The 14,905-nt window shown below is 45.5% G+C and overlaps 1 protein-coding gene across 1 annotated transcript in view; it reads left to right on the top strand.

Moving 5' to 3' along the window:
* ATP6V0D1 (ATPase H+ transporting V0 subunit d1) overlaps positions 1-14,905 on the top strand; it is a 76,316-nt gene that overhangs the window by 47,812 nt on the left and 13,599 nt on the right. The window contains exon 3 of the mRNA XM_006269833.4: positions 12,313-12,491. Coding sequence (XP_006269895.2) covers positions 12,313-12,491 — 179 coding nt within the window. The remainder of the gene's footprint in view (positions 1-12,312; positions 12,492-14,905) is intronic.

The raw sequence follows: 14,905 nt of genomic DNA on the forward strand, positions 1-14,905 counted from the left end.
CAGCATCACAGTAAGGAATATCAAGATGAGTGTTGGAGAAATGACACAGCCTTGCTTAACTCTCACCTTAACCTCAAAGAGATCTGCAATAGATCTGTTACTGAGAACTATCACTCACACTGTCATGAAGCAGGCAAAGAATGGTGTTAAATTTCAGTGGGCAGTCATACTTCTGAGGGATCCTCCACAGTACTTCTTGGTTGATGGAATTGAAGGCTTTCATGAGGTCAAAAGAAGCCATGAGAGAGGTTTATATTGTTCTCGGCATTTTTCTTGCAACAGGTGAACAGTGAAGTAGTTCATGTCAGTTGTGCTTCTTGATAACCTAAACCAAGGGTGGGCAGAATATGGCCTGCAGGCCAGATCCAGCCTACCAGGGCATTTTTATCTGGCCTGCTGGGCCCCTAAAAGAAAATTTAGAAAATTAATATTTATCTGTTTCTGGCTGCCTGTCAAAAATGACAGGAGCCAGGGGGAGCTAGCAGCAGGACACAGCAACCCGACCCAGCCCAGCCCTGCCCCACCCCCAGTCATTTCCTTGCCTTCCTGCTTCCGCACTGCTCCAGAACCACATGGCTTCTGGCTGCATCACCAGACTGCAGGGGCTTTGGCCTGTGCTGGTACCCCTGTGTGTGTGTGTGTGTGTGTGTGTGTGTGTGTGTGGGGGGGGGGTGAGTCCCACCACACACATGTGCGCGCACACCCCAGCCACCCTCCCCCCAGACACACAACTCCCCACAAACCCCATACCCCACATATCTGCGCGCGCGCACACACACACACACACACACACACACACACACACACACACACACACACACACACACACACACACCCCAACATGTTCCCTCACTCCACACCCCCTCCACACCAATTCACCACTCACAGGCACACCCACCCCCCCTAATATATAAGCGTAACACTTCATTTTAAGCTATTATATACAATCACCTCTATGCACACTATACAAAGGCGTGTAAGCCAGAACAAAGGTATTTTTTGAAATCAAATTAATGAATATTTTAGATGTTCACTTTTTAGAGTATAATTTGGTATTTTTCTAGTTCCAAGATGGCAAACCCCCTTGCTGAAAGAGGTGCTTCTGGAGACCAGGGGAAGGACTTCTGGTGGCAAAGGTCAGAGGTTAGGGGGCGGAACTTAATCACAAGATGGCGACCAGGGGCAGAGCTATCCATGTGGCCGTCAACAGCTTGCCAAAACTGGGTAAGCAGCCCTCCATCCGAAATAATTGCCCATCCCTACCCTAAACCCACATTGAGATTTCAAGAGGATCTCTTCAGCAAGTGGAAAAAGGACAGTTCAGGAAGGTTCTCGCAATAATCTTTCCTGTGGTGGACAAGAAATCGATTCCGTTGTAATTCTGCAATCAGACTTGTCTCCTTTCTTGAAGACTATCATGATCATGGCATCCCTGAGGTTGTCTGAGATTGCCTCATCATTTCAGGTCCTTAAGATGAAGGCATGGAGATGTAATGTGAGCTCCCCTACCTCCTGTTGGAAGATTTTGGTGGGGATTCCAGCAGCTCCAGGTGTCTTGTCATTCTTCATCTGCTTGATGACTTTCCTCAGCTCATCAAGGGTTGGAAGGATTCTGAGATTGTCTCTGACTGGGTGTTGCAGGATGGAGTTGAGAATGCTCTCATCAGTGTGGCTCAGGTGATGTGAACATCTTTGTGATCCTGGGCACGAACAATAACATCATTCAAATGGTAGTGCTTAAATTGCAGATTTTGCCATAATGTCTTGCCACCTGCTTTTCTGGCAAAACAGGGTTTTGGTGATGGTGAATATGTTCTTGATGGCAAAACTAACTCCATAAAGCTAGTGTTCTCCTTCCTCCAGTTGCCCTGCTTCCTCCATCTACCCTTCCAGAAGAACGTATAGCTGCCTCTCTTCTTTGAGTTGCCCATTTTCTGCTTGTCAGGTCTCACTCAGTGCAGTGCTGTCAGTGTTGTCACCCAAGTTCTCAAGCCCCAATTGTGGTGTGGCATTCTTGAGTGTTTACTATTTAGGATTGTCCACAAGGGTCCTGATGTTCCAGGTCCCAAAACTGAATGTGTACCTTCATTGATTTCAACTGCAGTAAAGGCGATCCCACTGGACATAATTATCAAGGCAGTGAAAAGGTAGTCGCTTATGGCACCTTTTCTTAGACTTTTTGCATGTAGGGCGAGCAAAACGGATCCTGGAGAAGGCTGCTTAGTTGTGGTTACAGCTGCAGAATTGCACTCCTGCCTTGTCCAAGTGCTAGATGACCTTGTAACTGCTTCCTTTGTGCCAGTTCATGACCAGAAGCTTCCATACCCCTCAATCCTGCTCCTGTTGTCAGTAGACGGCCATCAAAGGACTTGAAGAATGTGCTGGAAAAGCTGTTTCACAGAAGTTGCCTGTGTGTGATCTCTCTTATTTTGGCAAAGCTGTTACGCATCAGCTTCCACATAGTTCTTAACAGAAGAGGACCTTGATCCAATGGCAAGAAGGCCAAGACAATTGGAGATCTCATTCTACTGTATCCTTCGTCTGCCTGCAGAGCCATTGAGATTATAGCATCTTCTTCTGCCTGCTTCACCACTGAGAACTTATAGACCCGTGGCTGAGGGCTGGGCACACTTATGGTGACCTGTACTTGCCATGTCATAGCACTGTTGGAGGAGATTGTGTAGCTTTTCAGGAGGGAGAACATTGTCATCTGCTGTCCCCACTGTATCCCGGTTGTACTGCCACTCCTTGGTCCGCAGTTGCTTATTTGTCAGTTACCCCTGTTTATTTCGTAGCTGAACTTCCCCGCAGGTCATTCCACTATTCGCTACCTGTGGCTGCGCTGGGTAACAGTACAGCTCTGCTGCCAGACCTTTTTATACTGGTAGGAATGAGAAATGGACAGACCTTAAAAAGCCTTTTAGTGGGATTACACTTTCTGACTAGGAGAATTACCTTTGCAAGAATTGGATAAAACCAAACTGCTGTAGGAGATCTCTGTAGCCTATTCTGAGGCAGCTGTTTGGGTTTTTTGTTTTGTTTTTTCCCCCCAACCCAGGGTGCCTTGGCATTTTGGGGTTCTGCAAGATCCTTTTGAAGGGTGATGCCAGAAGCGTGAGGAGATTAAGCAGATAAGGCTAGGCTCAGGCTCTCCTTGCCTGGCCACTCCCCTGGCCCCTCTGCAAGGAGGCAAACACTCTCCTAATAAATAAAGTACCATATTTTACAGTGTATAAGCCATCTCCATATTTCTGTACAAAAAAGTTAAGATTTTTGTAGATATGGTATATAAGTCAACCCCACCTCACTTTTGAAATGAGCACTGCTCATTTCACAACAATTATGGAGCTGTACTTGAGTCTAAAAAGGTTGGGAACCCCTGGATTAATGCAAGCAGGTGGTTACCAGCACTCCGTCCTAGTGCTGCGGTAAAGTTATAGCAGCCTCCTGTCTGCTGCACTGGAATAAGCTGCTTTTCTGTCCAATCTGGATTCCAGTATAATTTACATCAGGGTATTTTTAAAAAAATGCATTGTGTCCAGGCCCTGAAACAAGAAAGTTTCTCCACTATAAGTATGGTGTGTTTCTGGCAGATTCTCTATTCTGATAGGAAATTTAGTTTAAAATAAATAAATAAAATAGTGCTTTGCCGTAGTTGGTACTACCGTAGGAGTAGTCAGTGGCGTACGTTGAGGAGTAAGTAAGGAGTGGCCTATTAGTGAAGTGACCTCAGCTAATAGGCCATGAAGTTTTCTACACAATGGATCTTGCTCCCTGCTGAATGCAGTAGTTTTGATTGCAAACTGAAGAATTGCTGATCTCTATACTCGCATGAGACTAGGAGTGTGAACATTGGAAGAGTAGTGGGTTGGAGCACTACTCAGGTCACAGCCCTTTGCCTTGGGGAACGTTTATTCATATCACAAATGTGTGGTGGTCACAGCTTGTTAAGTAGTAAACCAGATTCTGTGGGCTCTGTGCTCTCTTCTGGAAGCTGAAGCTGTTATACACCAAGGGTGGGCAAAATGCAGCCCATGGGCCAGATGTGGCCCGCCGGGCCATTCTATCCGACCCACGGGGCCCCTAAAAAATTTAGAAAATTAATATTTATCTACCTCTGGCTGCCTGTCATGCGGCCCTTGATGGCTTGACAAAACTCAGTAAGCAGCCCTCCACCCAAAATAATTGCCTGGCCCTGTTATAAACCATGATACAGAGAGGGACAGGAAGACCTCTACTAGCCCAGGACAGACAGTATCTTACTGGTGCAGGAAAGGATGGTAAGAAAGGAGGCAGTAATGGATGGGCAAGTTTCCCTGTAAGCAGTTTGCTTTGCATATGTTGAGGTAGATGGTAAAAGGGACACGTGAAACTTACAAAAAGCTGAATACTTGGGTTCTTTAAGGCATGTTCCCAAACCAAAAATGACAGCTCCAAGAGGCTTTCAGTGCATCCTTTACAAGAACATTGTATACCCAAACAACCTAATGGGCACAGAAACTCCAACCATGTGAGAAGTGCACACAGCATTTTTTGCTGCTGAGTGAGGCCCATTCCAGCTGGCAGAACTGCACATTATTAGCTTACATAGCTGGCTAGAAACCTGGATGGCTGCTGTGCACAAGAGGTGTCTGTGCATGTGTTTGCTACTCCATGGCCAGACTGTCTTTCCTGGGTGTGTCATGCTTATTTTGTAACTAAGTTTGTCCTGTGTCCTCAGCTGGTTCTGGCCTTGAGAAAAAGATGAAATACTATATATCAGGTCTCTTGGATGCTGTCCTCAGAGGTTATCAGTTGTTTGTTTGGCTGAATACTCAGATATGCATTTGCTCAGTTTCTGTAGATCCTTGGCTGCCTGCCCAGCAATTCAAAGTCAAGTGGAGATGTGACCAACTCATTTGTTTGCTGCTGTCAGTATTCACTGCTGTAAATATTTGTTAGCCAAAAATGTTCAGATATCCTCTTCTCATCCCAACTGTTGGTGGAGTCTGGGAGTCTGAAACTCTAGATGTACCTGTGGGGCTACTTGAGCACCACTGCTACACATTGCTAAGGTAGACGAGGAGGCATCAGGACCTGCCATTGCAGCATACAGTTGGCTTCCCTCTGCTTCTCAGCCTCCCATAGTATCAAAGATTTTGTGTCTTAATTTTTCTTCCTGGCTACCTATTTGCTTCTCTGCAGATTTTAGTCTGTAAAAGCTGCTATAGACCTTTGGCATTTATGTGGGGCCTATCATTCTTGCTGACTTGCTAAGTCAGCAGCAAGTTCTCTGGACTCTAGAGAGTAGAGAGCGTAAAAATCTGGTTACAGAGCTGGGAAAAAGTGGAGATTTAGGAGCTGACTTGTAAAGTCTGGTTGGGGGAGTTAAGAGTCATTAATGACCCTAACTTCTTAAGTATTTCCTGTTTCTTCCCATTGTCAGACCACTTTAAAAGGGTTTTAGGTTCATCTAGGTCAGAGACTGAAAATATACACTTAACTAGTACTGTAATGTGCTGGTCTTAAGATTGCTGCACTGATTTCTGAGTCAGCAAGGGAGACCAGCTGTGGGAGATCTAGAATTCCAGAGATAAGGGTACATGTTTTCAAGATTATGGGGCTAGAGTTTAAGTCCTCTCATAATTCTCAGGCAAAAGCTGCTGGATAAAGTGCATCATTGTACCAGTGCCTGTTTATGACTGTCAAAAGGAGCTGCTGGACACTGGGTGCTCTCTAGGAGCTGTCCCTTTCATTGTCCTGTTGCACGTTGTTCCAGCAGCATTGTACAAATGTCAGCTCAAAGATGAGACTTCTTCCTAAGAGAAAGTTGCTCACTCAGCCCAAGTTGCAGCCTTTGTATTAACATCAGCAACACAAAGGCAGTCCTGGAATTTCTTGCCTTCTGTGTTTTGTTTTGAATCTCCTCCATTGCATTTCACTGGCTCTCTTATAAAAATTTAGGTTGAATTGAGGATTTATGCTTTGTTCATACATGCACATGTTGAACTGATGCAGAGCCTGCTCTGAGCTGCTGCTGTTGTACATCACTGTCCTCTTCTAACATGTGCCCTTCTAACGCAAGGGAGAGCTGGCCTGAATGAACCTGCAGCTTCTAAGAGCAAAGTGCTCTCTTATGCCAAGTGCAATGGTTCAAGGTCCCTTCAATTGCTGCTGCAAATCTGACTCTACTTTGGCTCTTTCCTTTCTGTGGCAATGTCTGTCTGAGAACTTTCAGTTCTTGGAAATTTGTCCTTCATTCAGGGAACTTCTAGAAAATAATCTCAGTTAAGGCATTTAAGAAGCTAGTTATGGCTCTGTGATTACAAGCAAACCACATCTGGCACTTCATGTGCCTTTGATGTGAAAAGAGCAGTGTGTTGCTTTGGAAGGCAAGTTACTATTGATGGGACTCTTCACCCCTGGCCAATCAAGCAGTCTCTTCAGTATCACTTATGCTGCTGCGAGTTGGGAAACCCTTCTGTGCATTTATTCTCTTCATAAGGGTGCAGCATAACCTGACTTCTTTCTCTTTAATGATCTTAAAGAGCAGTTCCAAAGTTGTCTTCAAGCCTGCTACTTATGCTGCTTGCATAACAGAGTAGTGGACGGAATTATCTTCCACAATTACTTCTGTAAGCTATGTGATCAGCTTTTGGTGCTGTTGTGGGTTTCTCTACCATCTAAGTCCTGTGAGCATGCCTGCACATTCCTAAAATGACCTGAATGCATGTAAGCACTAACAGACTTTTTGAAGCAAAAAAGCAAGGCTTTTGATTCAGTCTCCCATAACATTCTTGCAAGCAAGCTAAGGAAATATGGGTTGGATTAACAGACTGTAAGGTGCATAGAAATCTAGCTGAATTATTGGGCTCAACGGGTAGTAATCAATGGCTCTATGTCTAGTTGGCAGTTGATACCAAGTGGAGTGCCCCTGGGGTCAGTCCTGTAGCCAGCTTTGTTCAATATCTTCATTAATGATCTGGAAGGTGGAATGAAGTGTACCCTTAGCAAGTTCGTGGATGACACCGGGGGGGGGGGGGGTAGTAGATATAAGGGAGGGTATACCTAGGATTCAGTGACCTAGACGAATTGGAGGATTGGGCCAAAAAAAAATCTCATGAGGTTCATCAAGGACAAGTGCAAAGTCCTGCACTTAAGACAGAAGAATCCCATGCGCTGCTACAGCCTGGGGATTGACTGGCTAAGCGGCAGCTCTGCAGAAAAGTACTGGGAGTTACAGTGGATAGTAAGATGGATATGAGTCATCAGTGTGCCCGTTTGTTTGTTTGGGTTTGTTTGTTTGTTTGTTTGTTTAATTTTGTGTTCCAAGTCAAATCAGCCAAATCAACTCCAAATCCACGAGTCATTCAAGAACCATATGTGGCCGTACTACCGGAAAACATCCTTCACCCCTGCCTGGTGCTTCAGATGCCTCCAAATCCTTTGGCGGGCATCTAATGTGCATGCCCAAGTCTGGAAGCTTGGGGTTTGGATGCCCCTAAGTTTCACTTGCCCTCAGCCATATGGCTGCAGGAGCAAGCTAGAGAGGAGTCTCCTATTTTCGTAGTCGGCATGTAGCCGAGATCCTCCAGCTGGAAGCTGGCCAGTGGGAAGCTAACTATGAGGCTCTCATAAGGAGTCCTGTCCGCAAGCAGACATAGGTGCAACCCTCTACTATACAGTGCCAAAGGCTAACAGCATACTGGGCTGCATTAGTAGGAGTGTTGCCAGCAGACCGAGGGAAGTAATTATTCCCCTCTATTCTGCATTGGTGAGGCCACATCTGGAGTACTGTGTCTGGTTTTGGGCCCCCCACTATAGAAAAGATGTGGACGAGTTGGAGAGTCCAGTTGAGAGCAACAAAAATGGTTTGGGGGTTGGAGCACATGACTTACGAGGAGAGGCTGAGGGAACTGGGTTTATTTAATTTGCAGAAGAGAAGACAGAAGGGATTTGATTGCAGCTTTGAACTATCTGAAGGGTGGCTCCAAAGAGGATAGAGCTAGACTGTTCTCAGTGGTGGCGGATGACAGAGCAAGGAGCAGTGGTCTCAAGTTGCAGCAAGAGAGGTTTAGGTTGGATACTAGGGAAAGCTCTCACTAGGAGGGTAGTGAAGCACTGGAACAGGTTATCCAGTGAGGTGGTGGAATCTCCATCCTTGGAGAGTAAGGCCCAGCTTGACAAAACCCTGGGTAGAATGATCTAGTTGAGGATGGTCCTGCTATTGAGCAACGGGTTAGACTAGATGGCCTCCTGCAGTCCCTTTCAACCGTAACTTTCTATGATTCTGTGATTCCAAACTACTACGTATAGTATGTTCATGTGCATTGGGGAGAGGGTGGGAATGGGAGGGGGAGAACAAAGATGAGTACAAAATTAGATGGGCAGTTGAGTAGTGAGTCATAGGCCATTGATAGTCAGCCTCTGCATAATAAATCAAATCTGCTAAGCCCATTAGGTCTAGTAAAAGAAACCATAGTGCAAATAAATAAATTGTTGCTCCCTGTGAAATACCTCACATATAAGAAGGCAGCTGCATTCACACTAGATCCCAGTACAAGAAAGCTAATGGGTCCTCTTTCAAGAAGTGAAGAGAGGCATGACGGGAGTGGTGTTTCTTACTGCCTCTCAAACAGTGGGTCACTTTCAGTCTGGTTTAATTAACTTTTTGGTCATAAACTTCCTTGTCATCTGGAAAAGGAAGTGCTAAGGTCAGTGGCTTGTGTTTGTTTGATCTGGAATGACCTACAGAGCACCTTCTTTTTTCTTTTTTTTTTTTTTTTTAAATGAAGAAAGAATGAAAGAAAGAAAAAGGACTTTCAAGAAAGCAGCACTGGTGCTTACATTTACCCAACTGATTTGTGAAGACCTGGGCTTGAGTCAGCTCTTTAATGTAATTGGAAAAGACAAGTCACTAGGTCCTGTTCAGTACATGTTGGATCAGAATTTGTACACACCTTATTGAAAACTATTTAGGGGCAATGCCAGCTCTTGTACCCTGTTCCTGCTACACTTCTGGCTTAACTATATAGCAAGGGTTTTCAACCTTTTTGGAGCAGTGTACCTTCCCGGCGGCCAGACATGGAGCAGAGTGGGTGGAGGGTGGCCTGCAAATACAATACAATTTTGAACAAAATTGCATCTACTGATAAGCAGACACAATAGCATCAAGAGAGAGACCCTCCTGCCCCAGGCACTATAGTGTAGTTCCCTTGTACATGTTTTGGCCCATACTTGTTTTTTTCATTTCAGAGAGGTGCATCTTGATTGTCTTGTGGGCTTCCCATTTAGCGTTCATTGCATTCCTATTTGATGACTACCTCTGCTTCCTTTCATAGGCCACCATTAAATCTTCCTTTTGTCTTCTTGTAGAGGAGTCAATGCAGCCTAGCATATGGTCGAATGTCCTTTGTTAACATGATGTAAACAGTGTGGGGGGGGGAGTTTTCTTGTCTTTTGTTCCTGTGGTAGGAGGAAGAGGGGTCTCTTTTAATTTCTTAACCAGATTAACTTGTTAACCAGATCCTCCAGTTATCAAGACTCCACCTGAGCCAGTACAGAATGAGCCAAGTCTTAAATGGCCCCATTACGCACAGCAAAGTTCCTTGTTAAAAAGAAAAGACAGGGCAAAAGCAGGACATATGGAGGGAACTGGGAAACATTTATCCATCTTTAACTAGAATGGGGACTGGGGCAGGGTCTGTTTTGGTGCGAGGGATTGGGACACAAATGGTGTATGTTCATGAAAATATGCATTGGACCACGGGTAGGCAATTATTTTGGCTGGAGGACTGCTTAATGAGTTGTGGTGAGCTGTCTAAGGCTGTGAGGATAGCCCTGCCCCTTGACAGGTGCCCCACCCCGTGGTTGCTATCTTGGGACCAGAAGTCTTGCTTTCTAATCCCTGAACTCTGCCAACAGAAGTCCTTCCCCTTGCTGCCAGAAGTATTCCTTTGGGGGAGAGGGTTGCCATCTTGGAACAGAAAAAAACTCAAATCATATGCTAAAAATCAAACATCTGCTATAACATATTTTAATTTTATTTCAAAAACTATTTTTCTCCTGGCTTACACGTGATTGCATAGTGCAGTGGTTCCCAAACTGACAGATTGCGTACCACCAGTTTAAAGTATACAACCTTAAGTACCACCAGCAATTTTTTCATGCACATAGGTAACAGACTATGTATTAAAACAACATCAAAACCTTTAGTAATCATAAAACATTGTTTTATCAGTCATGGTAGCCATATAAAACAGTTGAAATAAAAAGTCACAATTGCAATTTTAATCCCACAGCTAAAAACTCAAAATGATGCAGGTACTTTGTATGGTTGGGGGGTGGGGTTTGTGTGGGGAGAGTTTGTGAAAGCGGGGGGGGGGGGGGGGGCTGTGGGTGTGTGTGTGGGGTTTGGAGGCCTGGGGAGAGGGTGGTCCCCATGTCCTGCCAGGATGTGGGGTACTGTGGGTCAGGAGTGAGGGGTAGCAGCAGGGCTGGGGTGGCTGTGGCTTGAAAGTGACAGACACTCAGACACATGGTGCCCGGGAGGTAAGTCTGTGGAGGGAGAGGGGCAGATCAAGACCTCCACAATGAGGGAGGAAGTGGGGCAGGGCAGGGGTGAATGGAACCCTGGGGCCAGGGTAGGTCATGGGATGGAGCCATGGGCAGCTCGTCCAGGGGCACTGAGGGAAGTGTGGCTTCCCACCGTTGTGCACACCCCAGGGGAGGCATAGGGGACACGTTTTCCCCCCCCCCCCCGGCGATCTGTGCATGGTGTAGAGGTGAGCTGCTCACTGGGCTCTGCACCATATGGTGCTGCCTCTGGACCTGTGTGGGATGCCATGTCTACCACCACCGGGTGAGCAGAGATATTCAGCCAGTGCACGGTAGGCACATGGTGTCCTGCACAGGTCTGGAGGCAATGGCAGCAACAGCATGGTTCAGAGCCCAGCGGGCAGTCCACCTCTGCCCTATGCATAGATCCATGGGGCACGTACCCCCCACACCTGCCCCGGGGTGCATAAAATGGCAAGAACCTCCCCACACCCCGCTGCCTTCAGAGCCATGCAGGATGCCATGTGCTTACTGCACACTGACTGAGTACCTCTACCTGCCTGGCGGCGGCAGGCACATGACATCCCATGCAGATCTAGAGTCAGTGCCATGTGGTGTAGAACCTAGTGTGCAGCCTGCCTCTGCTCCGTGCACAGATCTGGGGGCATGTGCCCCTCCATGCCTCCCCCAGGGTGTGCCAGAGATGGGAGCTGCTTTCCCTGCACTCCTGGACAAGCCACAGCCCCACTCCCTCCCTCACCACAGGGGCCTCTATCTCCTCCCCCACCTGTTTTCCCCCACAGACTTACCAGCCAGACTGCTGCTCTCCAAGCTGCTGGGTTGCGCACGTGCATGCAGCATTTATTGGCAAAATTATCAGCCATGTCAGCCAAAAAAATGCTGATTGCCGATGGTGTCAATTTTGCTTTTATCAGTGCTGATACGACATGAACCGATGTATCGGTGCACCTCTAGTCAAAACAAGACCTCAAGCATAACTGATCCATGGTTCAAGACTAGAAGAACCCATTATGAGCTCTGTAGTCAGACATCCTGTTACAACCCGAATTGGGGATTTCCTCTCAGTGGTTCTTTAACTTCTTGTTATACCTGTGTCTCTTTGGGACTGAAATTAAAGGTTTCAATGTGGTGGTGACTAATGATGAGTTTCTCCTTAACAGATATTAATAAGGCTGTATAGTGCTTAGCCCCCAGTGGAACTGCTCACAGGATACAGAAGGCAGGCTTGGAACAGGGTTGCAGGAGCACCACATTTCTTCCAACAATGCTTGTAAAATAATATCGGTGCTACCCTAGATGCAATGACGAGACGCAAATTAAGGGATGAAGGCATGCCTTTCTCAGCCTTGTTCCTGCTGGCATAACAAAAGTGGTGCTTTAAGCAGACACAATGAGAGTTCACTACTGTATGTAAAAAGGTCTCTGTGGCTTGAGCACAAGGATAGTGGAGGGAAGCTGGTGGGGACAGATGTATAGGGGGACAAAAATCTAGAGCAATCTGGAGTTGGTCTACATTTTTGATACAATGTTTGGTTTCTTTTTCCTTGTTTGGCAAAACCTAGGATACTGCTGAGGCAGCTCATTTGGCTCCTGTGGAAGTGGGATCTGCTTGACATCTGTTTAGATCACTTGGCATCTGTTTAGAAAGCCTTCAGGTTGAATGAACAAAAGCAGCTTGGTATTGTTTCCAGTGGGTGTGGTGCCTCTTTGCACTAGTGCTCCATCTGTAACATGCTCATTCTTGTGTTCCACCAGGTACAGCTATATGATTGATAATGTCATCCTGCTGATTACTGGGACTCTGCATCAGCGCTCCATCTCTGAGCTGGTGCCCAAGTGCCACCCGCTGGGGAGCTTTGAGCAGATGGAAGCTGTGAATATTGCCCAGACCCCTGCAGAGCTCTACAATGCAATTCTGGTGGACACACCCCTAGGTGAGCAGTGCTATTCAGACCCCCTTTTGTCTGTGCTTTCATCCAGTCTGCCCATTCCCACTAGGATGGGGAAGTGTCCCTGTACATCAGAGTCTGAGACTTGGAGCTCAAAGGTAACTTGGGTGGACATTTGTTAACTTGTTTGCTCAGTGATCATAGTCACTCATGGGAGGGCACTGACACACGATCTGAAATCAGTTTCTAATAAAAACCTTACTACCTACATGTTTAATTCATGTGATCTCCTCTTTAATATTAGTTATCTTGGCTGGTATAAAATTTAAGCATGTGTGTGTGTGTGTATGTGCTCCAGATACATGTGTCCCCCCTCGCCTTGCCAAAGGATCCACGTGCTAATTAGCACCCCCACTTACGACTGGAACTGTGTGTTCTTGTCATGAGTCCTGGGATCCTCCAAAAAATGTATGTACAGATGAGGTGCAGGGCAGCCTGGTTTGCCTCAACCTCTGGGAGGGGAGGCCCACACTAATCATGTGCAACAGGATGAGAGAGGGGTTGACAGAAGAATTCTGGGTGAACTGTTTTGGGCCCCATTTGGTGATGTTTGCCAGACATTTTAAGTCTGGTGAAGAAAGAGGAATTGTTGGAAATGAGAAAAGAAGGGTACAGCTCAGCTGTGGGAATGAAGATGATGAAATATGTTCAGTGAAGTGGCTCACCGTGACTAAGAAAAAAAATCAGTGCTGTGGGGGACTGAGCACATTGTGCGCTACCCTATATCTTATTCAGATGGGCTGGACTAACCTATCCTTGTGACATGTTCCCATCAGCATCTTATTCTTTTGGCTAAGATCTAGCATTTTGGGCACCAAGGGGGGGGGGATGTCAGGTCTGGCTCTGGCCCTCTTGGTGCTGGTCTGATATTGTGGTACCTCTAGGTTTGGTGCCTGTGGAAGAAACTACCGCCCTTTTACAAAAAAAAAAAAAATTGTAAGGGTAACAAAAACAAAAAAAAAGTTCTCATCAGTATATTTGCCCCTTATGGGCCATGTGTTTTATAATTATACCTGGTGTTGGTTGCATTTAATCAACTTCATAGTTGGTTTCCATTACTGAGCATACGTTGCTTTTGGCAGCAGTTTAAAGATAACTTTATTAAATACATTTTCTTTCTTGTATGCGAATGTTAGAGGATTAGCTATTTTCTTCATGTTATTTGAGTATATATGGTACTTTCAGCCTATTGGTAAAAGCATGAAATTTGACAGAAGTTTGGTGTGGATTGCAGATTTGCTGAAAAGCTGCTCAGTAGGAGTATTCTGTGTAGTAAGGAAGTGTATGACACAAGGTAAAAACAGTACTGAAAGAGGAAAATACATTTAACAAAATTTGTGGCAATTGATAGGATTAGATAGATTTATCTACATGTAGCACTATGAAAAAATTAAGTTACTCTTCATTAGTGGAATATACCTTCTCCCACTGAGGACTCAATAAGGTTATAAAACCAGAAGAGAGCACTTGTTGAGGAAATAAGGATGTTTCTACAGGAGGTATATAGATAATATCATATCTGGCAAGGCAGGCCTCCTGGGCTAGCCCTTGCAGATGAAGTAACCAGATATAATTGAACCAATGATCTATTACTAATTCTTTTGGGTTTGCCAGAAATAACCTAATTTAACTAAACACTTAATCCTAATATTGCATTTAGTTGCAGCAAGGCTTTTCATAGAAAATGTCTTGTGAACAAAGCCTGGGGTAATGGGGCAAGAGAAATAATTGTGACAGAAAAACATAAAGCAGACAAAGTTGCAAATCTGGCTGCTACTTACTGCGCTTTCACATGTGGAAGAAGCATCTTCAGCCAAGCTATAGCACTGACATGTTTTCTGAACATGGGTGGGCAAAGTGTTAACCATCAAAGTTGCAGCTACATGAGCAGATTGAAAATGAAACCAGGACACCTGATGCAAATAGTGATTATGAATCATGAGAGCATCTACTACAGACTGTTTTTTTTGCTGTGTGCTTGGGAAGAAAGTCTTCCAGCTATCAGTCTTTAATATAATGTGAGTGCTTTTCCCAAAGCTGGAATGTAAGGTTGTTTGTTTTGTTGCCTTTCCTGACTGGATTGTAGTGTCTTGCTCTTCTGGGTGCTAAAGATGACCCTGTAGCTGAGAAATAAGGTTTTTGAAGAACTTTTCTGTAGGCCAGAGCCTTATTCCAGTTCCTGTTCCTAAAAGCTTGACATTAATCTTTGCTTCATTTATGTGGGGACAGAACTGGAAGAGGCTTTCTGGCTCTCTAGTCCAGTCCCCTGTGTTTACAGACAGTCATTAATTGAAGGAATCCCCAACTGCAGACCCTCGCACACAACTACAGAGACAAAATGAGAAATCCTAAGGTCCTGCTATAGCTTGCCATGACAAAAGGCAGGTGCCAAGGGCACT

Source organism: Alligator mississippiensis, chromosome 10, assembly GCF_030867095.1.
Source record: "Alligator mississippiensis isolate rAllMis1 chromosome 10, rAllMis1, whole genome shotgun sequence".
Lineage (NCBI taxonomy): Eukaryota > Metazoa > Chordata > Crocodylia > Alligatoridae > Alligator > Alligator mississippiensis.